General features: G+C 41.6%; 1 protein-coding gene across 2 annotated transcripts; it reads right to left on the reverse strand.

Annotated features, from left to right (window-relative positions):
* Positions 1-5,447: 5,447 nt before the first annotated feature.
* On the reverse strand, positions 5,448-15,744 carry arl4ab (ADP-ribosylation factor-like 4ab). 2 transcript variants are annotated; one of them, XM_076105447.1, is made up of 4 exons: positions 15,610-15,744; positions 11,002-14,406; positions 10,271-10,419; positions 5,448-10,117 (listed from the first exon to the last, which is right to left on the reverse strand). In XM_076105447.1, exon 2 carries the CDS (start codon positions 14,330-14,332, stop codon positions 13,727-13,729), a length of 606 nt encoding a protein of 201 aa, XP_075961562.1. In that variant the 5' UTR covers positions 14,333-14,406; positions 15,610-15,744; the 3' UTR covers positions 5,448-10,117; positions 10,271-10,419; positions 11,002-13,726. The 2 variants fall into 2 exon arrangements, with proteins under 2 accessions (XP_075961562.1, XP_075961561.1); XM_076105446.1 differs by having other exon boundaries at positions 5,448-10,419.
* Between the last annotated feature and the right edge of the window lie 1,035 nt (positions 15,745-16,779).

Here is a 16,779-nt window from a genome sequence, read left to right on the forward strand (position 1 = left end):
ATGTCAATCCAGTCCTGGACTGGGTATTTGTCGGTGTTATCCCCTCTGAATGTCTGGAGTCCTTTATCAGAGTTTACATGTACTGTCACATGTGGAGAACGGTCATGTTGGTCAACATCACAGTGTGTGTTCTGGGTGGTAGTAGTCTGGTGGTCACTGTTCATGTTTACTACACCAGCTGACATCAACTTTGCTACAATGGATTCCCCAATTTGAGCACCTAACTGCCCTACCATGTCTGTAAGATGATGAATAGCATCCAAATCACTGCCAGGAGTGGACGTGAGGGGACCGTCTCTCATAAGCCCACTAACAGGAGTACTACCTGGGCTCTGACCTAGCCCTGTATCCTCACAACTATCACGTGTTAGCTTAGAATGTCCCACATCCCTACTGCCCGCTATATGACTGAGCCAAACACCCCTACCTTTTGGCAGACGAGGACTAGCAAACTCATCCATTGTTATTTTACCAGCCGTTTATAACCATTAAATGTACTTGCGTTGTGTGTACTTAGAACCAAAATGTAGTAGAAATGCAAGTTAATGTAAAAATAAAAAATAAAAAAATAACTAACACAATAAGGATAGACAATTCAAAGCACTATGCCCTATTCCACAGTCTTTTATAAACCTTATATGACCACAGTAATCTTGAAAAGGCAGATCAGGACGGCAGCACAGCATCCACGGCGACGAGCATCAAGCTGATCTGAAGATCCGGGTCACGGCACCAGTGTAACGGACTTGGAATGGCATTGAAGGAGACAACTCAGAGGGTAGCTTTCCAGCATTTATTCGCTGCAGAAGACAACATAAATCACAGTTTCTTCCTGGTCTCACTCTCTTTATGCATCCGCTCCCTCAACAGTACGAAACACCACTATCAGGGCAAGTCAGGACTAACAGCGACATCAAATGGACAAAACAAACAACTACATGAGGTGGAATGATTAACAGAACCCGCGAAAATTATAACATTAAACAAAGGAAAATACATACCTGCAGAAGACAACATAAATCACAGTTTCTTCCTGGTCTCACTCTCTTTATGCATCCGCTCCTAAACATGCAAGACAACAGAATTCACACAAATGAATGCTAAAGTATCTGCGTCGTTACGTTATATGACAGGGCCTGACGTAAAAGTAAATGGAGCCAAAAAGGCTAACTGAAACAGCCACTAAACTTATATTTTCCACAGTCAAAACGGCACGTAACAGCTTGATAAGGTCATCGCCTTAGCAGTTACTAAAGTATGTAGCGTAAACAGTTACATTCCCGAAGAAAACAACAAAACAGTGCAACAACATTATTCCACACAACTTGCCCTCAACAGTACGAAACACCACTGTGAGGGCAAGTCGGGACTACGGGGGCTTTGGAGGTACAAAAGAGGCGAGACGCCGCTTCCGCAGGAAGCATTAACAAAATAAAATGCTAAATAAAAATAGCTCATAAAGATATAATTCACACATACTCAACAGCATAATAAAGTACATTTTTAACTCTGTTACAGTACAACTGTGTGTAGTTGGTTATTTTAATGTTTGACTTTACATAGAGATAGGATAGGAGGTTGTCTGTCTACAACCTTCTGTCTGTCCCCCAAATTGCCTCCACTTGTGGGACTGTGTTAAACTGCAGCTCCTTGGGTTTGACGGAATGTTTGCAATGTAAAACTCCATTTTTAAGCCTGTGTATAACGTATTTTTTAAATAAATACTATATTTTGGAACAGAAGTGAGAATTCAGTGAAGTTCTAAGAAAACAAAGCAAACTTGCCATTATCAGTCAAGTTAACTTGTACATATAAGTCAAACCAAGTTTGGAATTTAAATCCTCTAAACTTGAAATAGCGAGTTGTATGTAGTTAAGATATGAACCTGAAACTGAGTTACAATAATGCAGCGCTGTGTCTTTGTTCGACTAGGTAAGGCAAGTTTTCTTGCATTTTAAGTTGAAACAAGTGACAAGTTCAATCAACTATGAGAACAGAAAACTATTTTGAGACAATTAGACCATTGTAGTTAAATCAACTTTATGAACTTTGAGTTTAAACAAAGGTAATCCTCAAGTTGAGTTAACTTGCATTTTGCATGAAAACCAGTCATGACAAAATGTGGAACCTGTAAATGCAACTAACACACACAACACAGAATAGACCAAAATAAAAAGACTGAGGTGCACAAACATTTATGTTCGTCCACACATGTGGTTGCATGTGCTTTGTTAAGTGTTGAGGTATTACTTAAAGACTACAGGAGTGGGCTGAGATTGGTGTGTCAATGGTGACCCCCTCCTCCTCTGACTACACCGAGGGAAACGTACTGTGGGAGGTGACCAAACTAAATTGTATTAATCGTTCTCTATTGTGCTTACTGATTTCACAGCATTAACAAAATAGAAGCCTTTCTAGGCAATTTCTAATCTCAATACTGAGGAAAAAAAACCTGTGAAATAAAAGGTCATTCAACTTTTGTGTGCTGGCAACAGCAACTTGTAACAATGTCAAGGATGATGCTGATTTCAGACAGAACTGTCACCTTGTTACACTCTGGAGTGGGCGGATTCAAAGGTCTGGACCTAGGCAAGGATGATGGCAGAGCTTGCTCTAAAAACTCTTGCTGGTGTTTCTTCTGTATGTGCTTTGGTAAATAATTCCATGGTGGTGCACTTTCTGTGAGGATATTTAGCATTAACCAGAACTTTTTGAAACAAGCAGATACATATTGACAGCAGCAAACATCAGTGATGCAATGGATGCTGATTGACATGCAGTAAAACAAAACCAGTATTGATAGAAAGTTAGTCTTTGACAGTGAAATAAAAGGTTCATAAAAGACAACAGTGAAAGTATAACGTCAAAAGAAGATAGTAATAATTAAAACCAGTTGGTTATAATATTTTGTTAATTAATGATGATAATAATAGTTAGTATCATTATTTTGTACTGAGTTATCTTATTACAGTGTGAGTCGTGTATATTTTGGATTCTATTTATTTAAAAGAAATAATTGCTAAAATTTGAACCTGTTAACTGGTTAGCCAAAAAAGTGAAAAATTGTAAATCACACTGTTGATAATTGCTTCAATTAGAGCTCAATTTGCTCACTTGAAAGTATAACCCACCCAGTATCAATAATGCTTTCCATGGAGTCTTGTTAGGCTTTTCAGATTTATTGCTTATTTCTCAATCACAGCACTGCAAATTAGGATTTTTAGACTTTTGGTCAGAGTTAGTAAGGAGTTCGAAAATGTATGAGAATGGGTGTTATTGGACATTGAAAGATGTACTAGTTTTTGCCCTACATGTCAAAAGTGATTGCAAATGCATCTCAGCAACTAATATGTCTTTTTTTATGTTGTTCTTCAAAATGTTAGAATGCCGTTTACTATAATTCCTTAGAAAGCACCGATGATATCCTGTCAAAAGGAAACCATTTGGGCACAAGTCTACTTTATGGTAGTAAAATAAACTGGAAATGGTTTATGTGCAAATAGAAAGTAAGATTGTAGTCACTTATGAGAAACTATTTCTTAAACTTGCAGTTAGCTAAGGGCACATTCCGTCTTTGCTGTCTTGTAACACATAATACAACTTCTGTTTCATTTTAACTCTCACATACTCCTCATAACGGCTTTAAGGCCTAAAGCCTCCACCCCTCCTGTCATATTGCACGCTGCAGCTGACCTGTAGATGGGGCTGCAGGTTGTGTGTTCTGCTGTGTCAGTTAACAAAAGGGAAGATTGGAAAACTAAATGGCATTAATAGATCCTCAGTGTGATCATGCTTGAAAAGTAATAGCATTTCAATGACAAGTAATCCCAATAGTATTACACTGCATTTATAATGAAAAAAGATATCAAATATGTGTCATTTATTTCTTTCCTCAGCTTTGCAACATAATGTAGCTGATGTGTTAGCCTATTGATGCTCATTCTGCTTTGTGTTCTGGCATTGTAGTAATAAAGAGGCAGCGGCAGTACTGGCTCGTTTGTTCTTTCATAAAGATCTGGAAATATGGATTGAAGCACAATATTTTGTTCGACAAAACATTTTATGAATTTTTTTAACAATTAGCTTACCTTAAAAACATTTTTTAATAGACTTTTGGACTGAGCACTAAGATAATTACAAAGATGAGGAGCACCGTGTCGCTTGTGTGTCAGAGAGGGGGAGAGAGAATCAAGGTAGACTATACCTCCGATGTTTAAGTTATTAAACAATAATAATTAGAATCTCAACGACACTTCAATACTTTCACATAATCACTTTTTAGGTCTTCTTACAATCATCCAGCATCATTTGCCTCCAGCAAGGTCTATTTAGAGAGAATTTCCTCATCAAAGCTCCAGAAAATCACAGTAATGTCTAACTTGTTCTATGATTTAGTTCCATATATATTGAAGTAGCCAACAGTTGTATTAACGTCTGTTAGTCAACAACTGGCTGTCAAATCAAATAAAGAAAGTTCAATTAAATATCATAATAAAAAATATCAAATACATATTTGTCAGTTTTCAAATTGAACTGGATATAAATAATACATAATCTAATAATAAATAAATGTTTCTCATTTCAAGTACAATAAGGGCTGGATTAAAGAATAACTGACATAACAGAAAGCTTTTGAAAAATGTTTATCTTAAAACAAAGAAATTCATTTTAGAAAAATGAATATAACTGAATTGTCCTGCAGCTTTAAACTCAGTTCATTCAGGTGTGAAGTGATGTCAATCAAAACAGCAAAGATATTATATTCTTGTCATTTTCTAAAAAGAGAAATCAGTGAGCATGGACTTTATCTGTGGTTATTAAACCACTTGTTTCAGCTCTATTCTCTCTGTTAACATCATTGTTGTGAAGTGAATTCATGTGTTAGGATTCTGATCATATTGGGCTCTTAGGTTTATTTGTCTGTGCCTAATTTCGGATGTGAGTGGGTACGTTTGCTCAAAAGAGTCTGTCCACTCTCCTCTTTTTGGAGAAAGTCATGTGAAATAACTTCTCTGATTCACGTATTATTCTCCTGTCACTCGAGTCGGGAAGTTTATCAGTATACACATATTTGATTGGCTGAGTATCATCACGCGATTTACAACGCATAACGCGTAATTGGTTGGTGTGCTTCCTGGACCGCTGAACGAGTGCCGTAAAGACTGCGCCGGTTAAAATAGAAGCGCTCTGTCAAAATGTAATAATTCTCAATTATCTATCAGTTATAGGTCCAGGTCCAGATAAAACAGCGTCTGGGTCCGGACTCGGACCGCAATCCGCCTATTAGTGACCCCTGTACTAAAGAGTCACCTGATGAGAGTGAATATGAGTAAAGCTGCTGTTTCTGCTAACATCCCTGGTCGTATATGTTACGTACTCCGAAGTTCTAGGGGATGAGGGAAGTAACAAAGTAAATAACTCAGGGAAAAAGAATCATGGACAACGGATGAATAAACAAAAAATGATTTATTAACCAAAAGATGCTCACAAAGGCAAGAACGGAAAACAACTTTCTTAAAAGGAAAGCGACACTAACCAACAGCAGTAGGCCTAATAATGAAACTGGAAACGTCACACTACTAACAGTAGCATACACGTTTGAACAGAGGAGATCAACACACCAACACAAAGCTTGAACGCTGCTACTTGGCCCACGGGATTGTCTGTGTGGATCTCCCGGCCTCCTACCCACCATGGCACTAATAGGTGATTGAGCCCAGTCACGTTTACTCACAAGCTGCAGCTGCTAGGCAGGAACAAGGGTGGCACCTAAATGGACACTGGGGGTGGGATAGAGAGAACAGAGAGACAACACGGTAACAGTGTACAAAGAACATGTACGAACCAGCTAACTGATGTCATCACTGATATTTTCATCATATCTGTCACAGGAGAGAGTTCCCCTGCTTCATTGTTCCTGTACCTAAAACGTCTGCAGTGTCCAGTCTAAATGACACTCAGCCCCATTCTGATGAAGTGCTTTGAGAAACTGGTTCTCCAGCACATCAAAACCAACATCCCAGCCAGCCTGGACCCTCACCAGTTTACATACAGAGCCAACAGATCCACAGAGGATGCTGTCTCCACTGCTCTCCACTCAGCCATCACTCATATTGAAAGTAAATGGTAAATGGATGTACTTGTATAGTTCTTTTCTAGTCTTCCGACCACTCAAAGCTCTGTAACACTACATGTCATCATTCACCCATTCACACACTGATGACAGGAGCTACCATGCAAGGTACCACCTGCTCATCAGGACTAACTAAGGCCCTGTCCACATTACTCCGTTTCTCCTTGGATGCAGATTTGTCAAATAGAAACGATCTCCGTCCACACGGGAGTTTCAGGATCATTCTCGAGTTGATCTGCTTCCACACGGCAGCCTTCGAAGGCGGACAGCACGTGACCATTTACGTACACTGGGCATGCGCGTGACGGTGTAAACAGGAAGTGGATTGCTTGCTTAGTTAAAAAAAAAAAAAAATACGACAGAGTAATAAAGTAGTTTTTAATAATGAAAGGTTGTATTTGATACTTAAGATCTTCCTCTAAAATCTCCCTCTATAAACTCAAACAGACAGTTCGTGGAAAGTTTTAGAAGTTTTATTTTTCAGACGTAGTTACAGCGCTGCGGGTCTCTCACTCTCCAAATTTACTTTAACATCAACACTTACACATAAACGTTTACTAGATTATGTGATGTGATCAATGTGGTCTCTCACTCGTTTCCTCCGTGTTGTTGATGTCTGTTCTCACTAGTAGCTCTGAACGTCATGTCCGCCTAGCTAGCTTCTAAGCTAATTTTAACATTACCGGCAATGGAGAAATGCTAACCGCGATTAGCATTATAGCGCTGCGGGTCTATCTCTCTCTCTCACATCAAATTTACTTTAAAATCAACACTTACACGTAAACGTTTACTAGAATATGGGTCCATAAATGTGGTCAACACACGTCTCTCACTCTATTCTGCTCTTGCTTCGTGCAGGAAAGCTTAGCAGATCGCTAACAGTAGATCCGTGAAATAAAGACCATGGAATCCATAGAAGAGTTTCAAGACTTCAGTGTGAATCTTTCTTATTTGTAAAACTGGAAACACAATATGAAATATGGCTTTACAAACTGTCCCTATAAACATTACATGAATACAAAACAATCCATGATATAGCCAGCATGTAACATGTCCGCCTAGCTAGCTTCTAAGCTAATTTTAACATTACCGCCAATGGAGAAATGCTAACCGCGATTAGCATTTAATACAACACAAATGTTATACTAAACACGCGAATAGAATATATCTACGTACATCTTTTCATGCTTCATAAATACATACTTACAGACTAAGGTCTCTCAAGGCTACCAAACGGAAGAAGTAAAACGTTAGTGCAGCGTGTCTTGTCATTAGAATCTAAAAACAACGAGCTGCTCCATAGGGCTGATGACGGTCACGCCGCTCGCTAATCACTCCAATAACAGCTGCTTCCTCCACAGATATGCAGACTTTTACTGCATAGCTGCTGCTAGCTGTTGTGCTAGCAGCAACATCATGTAGCTGTTGTGCTAGCAGCAACGCTTGCAATTAGCTATCCATGTTGAAATGAATTGCTGGTAGCCCAGTTTGTTTTCTTCCGGGTACGGGTCACGTGATAGTGAGTGTGACGAATCAGGGACGGAGACGTCATGGTTGCCAAGAACCAATCCAGTAGCGAACACGGGTGTGGGCGTAATTTTTTCTAAGCACATCCGTATCCGACCGTCCACACGCAAACGCAACCCCGGAGTTCTCAAATACCTCCAACCTCGGCGGAGTTTTCAGATTCCTCCGTTTAGGGTGCTCCAAAACTCCAGCGCAGTGTGGCCGCTCAGTGTAAACGTAGCAAATACGGAGTAAAAACGGAGTAATGTGGACAGGGCCTAACATTCATACTACATTCACACAGCGTAGGCACAGCTACAGGAGTAATTTGGGGTTAAGTGTCTTGCCCAAGGACACGTCGACATGGACTAGCGGAGCCGGGGTTCGAACCGGGTTCCTGTCTACATCAATGGAGCTGAGGTGGAGCAACAGCTTTTAGTTCCTGGGATTTAGCATCAGAAACAACCTGACAGTCATCACACATCTCCATCCTCGTGAATGAAGCTCATACACGACTGTATTTCTTATAGAAACTTCTCCAGAGGAGCAATAGAAAGCATTGTGACTGAAACATTAAAAGACTCTCATGGGATGTGTACACCAGGACAGGAGGCTCTACAGCGGGGGATTAAAGCTGACCAGAACATCACTGATACCGTCTACTGCTGGTACCGTCTACTACTGGTACCGTCTGGTACCGTCTACTGCTGGTACCGTCTACTACTTTCCTTGGACTGTGAGACTCCTTAATGTATCCTCCACCATCCATATATAATATCATTTTTTTATGTTTTGTTGTGTCGCAAAATCGGACTCCAATCTGAATTTTGTTGTGGAACCCTGTTGTACAATGACAATACAATGACCTTGTAACTGACATGGCACAATCAGTTAACATTGAGTCTTCGTTTCAAACAGGACAGTTGACCATTTCAAAGTGTCCTGTATCTCCCTAGTGAGTGCTTAGGGGTTGGGGGTGGGGTTGCAGTAGCAGACAGCCAGGCTATTCTCAGGAAACCAAGGCCGGCAGGGAGTGGTTCCTCAACTCTTATCACCATATCCTGTCCTACACTCTGACGACCATACCGTTTACACCCCTACAGCTCACACTGACTGGGAAACAGAATAGCAGTTCACACAGTCATCAATCAGACTAAACAAACCCCACTACACTCCCATCTGTCCTGCTGAATACACACTCTTCAGAGGGATGGTTGGGCTTTCATTTCCATTTCCTCAGCTGTAGGAAAGTGAGGGATCAAAGAGTGGACTAAATGTGACTGAAATACACAAGCACAAATGTATAGTTGAGAAGAAAACTGCAAGATCCTGTCATCTTGATATATTTGAATCAAATATATTATGGCTATATTGTATCTGAATGTCAGGAGCAGGGGAAGTGAAAGGTTTAAGAGTCCAGACCTGCTCCACATTCCTTTATTGAAGTATTTACTGACCTCATGCGCTGGTACATTCTATGATAGCTTTAATGTTGGATTACAAATAAAAAACTGTCAGGCCCTGTGACAGGGGGGGTCCGGTTACTATGGGTTTCTTAAAGCTGATACCACCACTGAAACTTTTGGATTAAAGCCGCTCGTAGCTTCTTTTTTGTAGATAGAGTACCTGTCAGTATTGATGCTTTATGTTGTTTGTATTGCTAAATTTCTGTTTTGTTTTTGATCTTTCCTTAAATTTCTAATCTTGTAACCCAGCTGAATTGTAAACATTTGAATGTCTCAACCCCTTAAACTGAAAAGACAGAATAAGAAGCTGCCATTGTGTAGTAATTAGACGGCTCACTTATCACAATTTTACAAGCTCCTCCTCAATATTAAACATTCACATATATAATGACATTTCTAACTAGTAAGCTTATGCCACTGTTAGACTTGTGGCTCAAAGAAAGTGTATTTTAAAGTCGTATTTTGCTGCCATTTAAAGTTGTTAAATTATATCCTAGTTCAAAGAGATGGAACTATATGAACGGACAAAGCTCGGGAGATGCACTCACAAAGCCATCCCACCAGGCATTTCTCTGGACAAAACCGTTGTGCAGACAGAACTGACTGCTGCATGAACTTTACCAGTTGCATGAGACAGACCTCTATCTACTTACCATTGCAAAAAAAGGAAATAGACCAAACTGCACAGGATAGGGGATCTAGCCTCCTTTCCTCGCACACTGGAACCCTGACCACTTTGCCTCACAACAGGCAATGGTGGATCCCGCTCCAGCTGCCTGGATGGTCTGCACTGCCGGACAGAACCAGCCCTCCACAGCCTGTCACTCTCAGGAGCCAAGCCTGAGAGAACTGGGGGATGGTCCAGGGCTGTGCTGCCATCATCTGAGTAACTTCTGCATACTGTGGCGCCAAGCAGCAAACTGGAGCTCACGGAATGACCGACAACGGCTTCTCCCTCACCCTCTGCAGCAGGAGAGCTCATTGTTGTAAAAACTTTTATCTTCGAGAAAAGCTGAAAGCACATGTGAAGACATTGTTGCACCATTCGTGTCAGACTCAAGGTGCAGGCAGGGGCCTGCTCCTCAACAGTTGATTGTGAAGCCCAAACTGGTTAGGTGTAAGATCAATTGGGCCGTGTGAAACATAGCCCCTTCTCTTGACGTACACACTCCCCTCTCCGCCGCCAGACCCGCCATAAATTGACTCGCCCGGGGGTCGACATAGAAAGGACCGAGCCAGTGATGAGGTCCAGGTCCACATCACCGGCCCCATGCAGCAGCAGACATCGTGTCACTCGCCGTCAAACCCATTTTGCTGCATAAGAAAACACACAAAAAAAAACCTAAATCAGATATCTGATCCCTGTCAAATGTGTTTTCACTTATACAGTAAATGTGGCCAAGAGCACATCTGAAATGTGGATTTCATATTTCCCCTATTTACACATTGAAATTACACCTATCATCTATTTATCTTGTGAACAACGAAATCTGAATCCTCAGCTCACTTTTACTTAAAATATGTAATCTTTATTCATTTGATGTGCAATCAGATCAATATATCAGTTTCAAATCAAGTTCAGATCTATTTCAGATACATTCATCAGACAAGCATTACTCTTGAAAGGAGGGCTCAGATGAAAATACATTTAGTGTCAGTCAAAAGATGACGAAATATAAGAAACGCTGTCTTCGCTATTTTGCATGTACTTTTGTGCCTCATGTCTGTAACGCAACTGGTCATTTTCACATTTTTGAAGTGCCAGGCTTTGATCATGAGGGACAATAACTTCTAAATGTAACTATAGATCTGGGGACCCAAGGATAAAAAAACAAAACAGTGAAAGAGCGACGTCATCCTTCGGTGTTCCTGATCCGTTTGCATTAAAAAATATACCTGTTGGATCCTAGAGATGTTGTGTGTCTTGCGTCTCAGCTGGTCCCGTTGCTCTCACACTAATCCACTGTTAATTACTGCGCAGGATCTGAGTCCAGGCCAGGAAGTCAGGTGGGCTGACATGGATGTTTGGGAACAAGTGACCCCTAAAGCCCCCTCCGTCACTGTGTGAAAGCATATCTGTCGTCCTCCAGCCAAGGGCCATGGGAAGAGGGAGAGGCTTAACCTGGCATGCCACCCAGCCCTGTGTGAGCTTTGTGTAATGGAAAATATTTATGGCCACTGGGCAGGCAGCCATATTGCTGGAGAGGAAGGATGCTCCAGATGCAGGAAGGGCAGTGGACCAACTGTGTTCACAGTCAGTCAATGAGGACTTCTACTTTTCCATCCAGTATGTCACTGTTACTGATCCAGCCAGGAAGCACAATGATGAAAACAAATATTAATACATCAGTGATAAAGGTTTCTTACACTCTGAATGTGGTTTATGCACAGCTCCAACTGACGCGAGTTTATAAAAGACTTGCATAGATATCTTCCCATTTGAAGTTCTTCAGAGGAGCGTGCTGGAGACATATTTCATTATCTCTGACAGAACATGGCTACGTGGGGAAAGGCAAATAATAGATCAGCTAGAACAGTCTGCTGGTAAATTATTACGATATCCAAAGTCAAGACGACATCTAGTCTCATATCACAATATTAATATATCGCCAACCCTTACGTTCATCTCAATTTCATTTAATTATAGAAGACACAAGTCACATCATTTGGATACTATATTTCAAGTTGAATCTGTCATGTCATGTCATAAAAGCAAAAGGTTGTGTCTTCGTCTTGATTATGGCAGTTCATCTTTCTCCAGTTGTTGGATTTAAGTTTTTATCTAGCCTATGGACATGTTTTCTCCCCCCCCCCCCCCCACCCCCCACACAGAGAGAGAACTTTGTCTCTCTCCGCTCACACGTAACACTGTATTGGTTTATGATTCCCCTCAAAATTTCAAGTGGATTCAGAGTTATGTATTGACGTAGCAGCATCTGAGACTCTTGTATTGATTGAGTCGTATCGGTTCATCCTCACACACCTAGTGGGTTCAAACTAAATGTGCCATCTTCTGAGTTGTTTCATAGATCTAGATGTAAATACCTGTTACCAAAGCTAATCAAGTTAGCTAAGCTAACTTTAAGTACAAAGTGCATTGTGGGTGATCAAAACTGTTTCAAATGAACTCCAAACAGTCCGGCACTAACATCTGTTCAATAGAAAGTAAGGAAGGGCATTGGTCCTCACTGCTTTTGTGACACTGAACTCTCCGCAGCACTAGTCTAGAACTGTCACGTAATGAATGTCTGGTCCAATATGTAATCTTGTTTACTTGAACAGCTGTTTGAATTTAGACATTTAATATTTGAGCATGTTGGTGTCTTTTTTGAATGAACAAGGTTTTTGTAGGACACCATGTTTGTACTCCTTCAGGCAAGGTATCGTAAAGGGAGCATTTTGATTACAGTATTGAATTTGGCACTAGTACATAGAATTTTGAACTCATACCCAGCTGTACTAGCAAGCAACCATCCCTTAACCAACCGTAATCAGCTATCCAACCATTCAGTTAGCTCCCAGGAAACAAGCATCTGGGATGTGGTAACTTAGTCTACATATCAGATAGATGAGACACTTTATATTTAACATTTGATGTTTCCTCTAAGTTACCTCAATCATATCTTTGGCATTTCCATACTGACATTTTTTGTTTCTCAAGAGCCGAGGAATACATTAACACTGACATATCTAAAGTGAGCAAATATCAGCAAAAATATAATCATTGGTGTACCCCTAATTCATAATCAATGCTAAATAATAATAATTTAAGATTATTACATTGTATTCAATTTGACTGATACTTTCCATTATTAACTGTGGTATGATCTGTACATGCAAGTTACAGAGGAGCAAGTCAAGTAGAGGTTGTGCATTATTTACTGTGGCACAGAGGACCGATCAGCCATGACCGGCACTGAGTTCTGCTGTTCTCAGGCTACGGTCAGTGGAGGAAGTGGACGTCCTTCCCTTCCTGCTCTTGATTTCCTGTTGGTGAAGTGACGGTTCTACAAAGACACCCCCGCCCTCTCTCATTCAGAAGGATTGACAACAAAATGTAATGTTTTAAATGGATTGACATGTTCTATGACACCAGATAACAGTGTTTACATGTTAGGGTTATTGTGCATCCTGAACATTACTCTTTTTGACCAACCCCCCCCCCCATTGTGCAACATGGATACAAAATACTTGTCCCTACAGTGACATATGCAGCGTTTATCAATTGGCTCCAACACAAGCTTTGGTAGCGACACATTTGAACAAGAAACATAAACAGAGAAGTCAGAGCTCATTGTCCACTTTAGAGAGTTCAGTGTAAACTTCATAGCTTTCTGCTGAAGAGCATAATACTGGACTTCCTTGATGAATGGCTGTTGCTGACGAGATTGTTGGCCTCCAAAGTCCACAGGGCAAAATCAACCCCACTGTCCTCTGTGGGAGCCTAACACTGGCCAGCCTGAACAAACAGTTACACTGCAAGGATCAAACTCAGCCAATCAGACTTCAAAGGGAAGCCAGATGACCGGTCACAGTGGGCCAGCAGATCGTACGCAGCTCACAGGAGTTCTTATGTAGCTTTAGATTCATCTCACATTTTACAGTTCCCTTTGTTAGCACATCATCTCTTCTTCTTCTGCTGCCGCAGCATCTTTCTCCTCTTCATGATCATGGCATGCAGCTTCTCCAGACCTTCCTGCAGTCCCTCACCAATGATAGCACAAGCAGGCAGAAGGTGCCAGGCTGTGGCGGGGCTGAGCTCACCTAGAGCCAACATGCTCTCCATCTCAGCCATACTGAGTGAGTTCCTCAGGTCCTGTTTGTTAGCCACCACCAGAACTGGCACCCCCTGGTTCTCTGTCAGCCGTGTGATCTTGTGCAGCTCTGTCTTGGCCTCTTCAATGCGCTCAGCATCCACAGAATCCACCACGAACACGATGCCATCAGCACATCGTGTGTAAGAGCGCCACAAAGGACGCAGCTTCTCCTGACCGCCTACATCCCAGAAGTGGAAGGACGCTGTCCGTTGGCTACCTCCAAGAGACACCTTGATCTTCTCTGTGTTAAAACCCTTAGTTGGGACAGTGTTTACAAACTCATTGAAACGCAGGCGGTACAGTACAGTGGTCTTGCCTGCACAGTCCAGTCCTAGAATGACAATGTGGAGAGCCTGGAAGGACGGCAGGCAGGGTAAGAGGGAGTGATGATCTGATAATCTGTTCCCCATCTTGGTAGAGCAGGAGAAGTCCTCACCAAACGTTTAACAGGCTGCTTTTATTCCAAGGGGACTTCAGTAGGAGCCTGGGGGGTCAGCACAGCATGCATAATAAGTCAGAGCAGTGGCAGCACACAAACACCCAGCACCTCATAGCTTTATGAAAGACCAAACACCCAACAAGTGAATATATCCCCTCTCTCAATGGAGTACCCAACCTCACAGTATACTGCTGCTGAGAGATGAATGAGAACTAAAGCAGCAGGGTGGAGAGCACCCCATTTGCACATGTAGCGCCACAGCAGCCAGCAGGGATTTCATACGCTAATTTCTATTCAGTATCGAGTAGAGCGTCAATCAGTAAACAACCAAATGAAGGCTTTTGAATTTGACCAAAATCCCAGATGTAACCGTTGAGCCAGTGTTCAGTGATGGGGACAGATCGGGAGCATGTTTCACATCACACCCAAATACAGTCTAGGCTTCAAAAACGTGTTGCTTGGCAACATACTTACTTCTCTCCTCTGCTGAAAGGACAAGGTTTGGATTTCAAAAATATGTTAATTAATATAGCCTTGCTGCAAATACACACACACACACACACACACACACACACACACACACACACACACACACACACACACACACACACACACACACACACACACACACACACGCACGCACACCTAAAGAAGCCCTGTGGCAACTCAAACATGTTCGGGTAAATTTGGTCCGCATTCAACTGCAATAAATTTCGACTTTCATAATTGGTTAACAGCTGAATAACGGTCCCCTTGTCCACTGCACGGTACGTTAACGGGAGACTGGGAATAAATACCGTGACCGGTAAAAGAGTGGAACGCAGTGTCGCTCGGTGAGGTAGATTGGTACACGGTAACTAATGATTCAGGGAATATCTCTATTCTTATCAAATGAGAAAATATAAAGCTAGCGTTATAGCTGGATGCAGATACAGTGCAGGGTCTTAAGCGGACCCTGGCGTGTAACGGTAGACCAGAGCAGGCTCCACTTCAGGCTATGATGCCAACAAGTGTTGAAAATCATAAAAGTTAAATTGGCTTTATTGGGCCCAGTGTGGCTGACAGCTAGGCCTGCACATTTACATGTAACGCGAATGAAACGTACGGTAACGTTACATGACAGCGCAGAGGAATGGAGAACAGTATTAATGTGGGGAAATCGTTTCTTTCAGCTGTTGAGCTAAATGTGTTGACGCGGTAATCAAGGTGTGTTCTACACAATCCGTAGTATCACTGGAGGAAACTTACCTTCTCCACCAGTGCTGCCGTTGGTCCAGCAGAAGCTCAAAGTGTGTTCCGAGGCGCTGTGCTCGTGCTGCGTGCTCGTGCTGCGTGCTCTCACAGCTTCAGCCCCACTGAGCCGCTCTGCTGAGAGGACTCCCTCTCGCTCCTTAGAGGCACCAAGACACACTACCAAACAACACCATTTCCGCTACGCTTTTTCAAAATAAAGCCCTCATGAGCTACTATGCAACTCCTTTTCAAGTGTATTCTTTTGAAAAAGAAATCAGTTAGCAAAGCTCAAAACAACAGGACTTGTTGTTTTGTACTTTTACAACAATTCATAGTTTGACAGATTTTTGTCAAGTCATCAAATTCAATCGCTGAGGAAGCCCACGAGAAAGCTTGGAAAGTGGATACTGAGTTACTTTACTGATAAAGACAAAACGTTCTCTTCACCCTCTCATACTCATACAGTATTAGGTCTGAAAATGATACAGATCCAAATAGTCAGGGTTTACACCATAGACTGTACTGTAAAGAGATCAAATAGGTACAATTCCAACTATTGCTTGACTTCTGGAAAAGGCTTGATTTAGTTTACTTCTTAGGTGTCAGATATTCTATATAAAAACTGCTGATCTATTTGAGTGCACTCCAGTTTGTAATTTTCTAATTTGCCCACATTTTCTTGTCTTGGATACCCTGGTTTCCAAACGTATTTAACACTTTTATTGCGAAGGAATGGTGGCGAGCTTTCCTGTCTCGGTCTGCCTAACAGATGACTTGATGCAGTTTCTTTACGCTGACTGATCTGAGGTGATGCCATGCCTGCTGCGCTCACGGGCACACGCACACGCAGGTCACCTGTTTTTGTCACTCAAACAGAGGCAACCTGCAAAGAAAGAATCGGATTGAATTGCGGCGAGAAGCAAACATTTCTTTGAAAACTTTATTTCAATGCCATTTTATTGCCATAGAATATGGAGGCATAAGAGTGTCATAATAAGGAATACATCTGTAAAATAATGAGAAAATGAATGTGGAAATATTGAGAGGAATAAATAAAAGAATGTTACAATAAATAAATCACTGTTTGTCAGACAAGACCTGTAGCTGTCTTCAGGCCTGGACTCTGATCCAGCATGTGAAATTTGAGCAGATTGGAAATTGTATGCTCAAGTGACTGCATCTCCA

Source organism: Anarhichas minor, unplaced genomic scaffold (genome assembly GCF_050575085.1).
Source record: "Anarhichas minor isolate MPS153535 unplaced genomic scaffold, ASM5057508v1 ptg000033l, whole genome shotgun sequence".
In the NCBI taxonomy this organism is placed as follows: domain Eukaryota; kingdom Metazoa; phylum Chordata; class Actinopteri; order Perciformes; family Anarhichadidae; genus Anarhichas; species Anarhichas minor.

What these genes read in the sequence shown, in the direction of transcription:
- arl4ab (XM_076105447.1), bottom strand. Translation starts at nt 14,332, where the DNA reads ATGGGGAACAGATTATCAGATCATCACTCCCTCTTACCCTGCCTGCCG.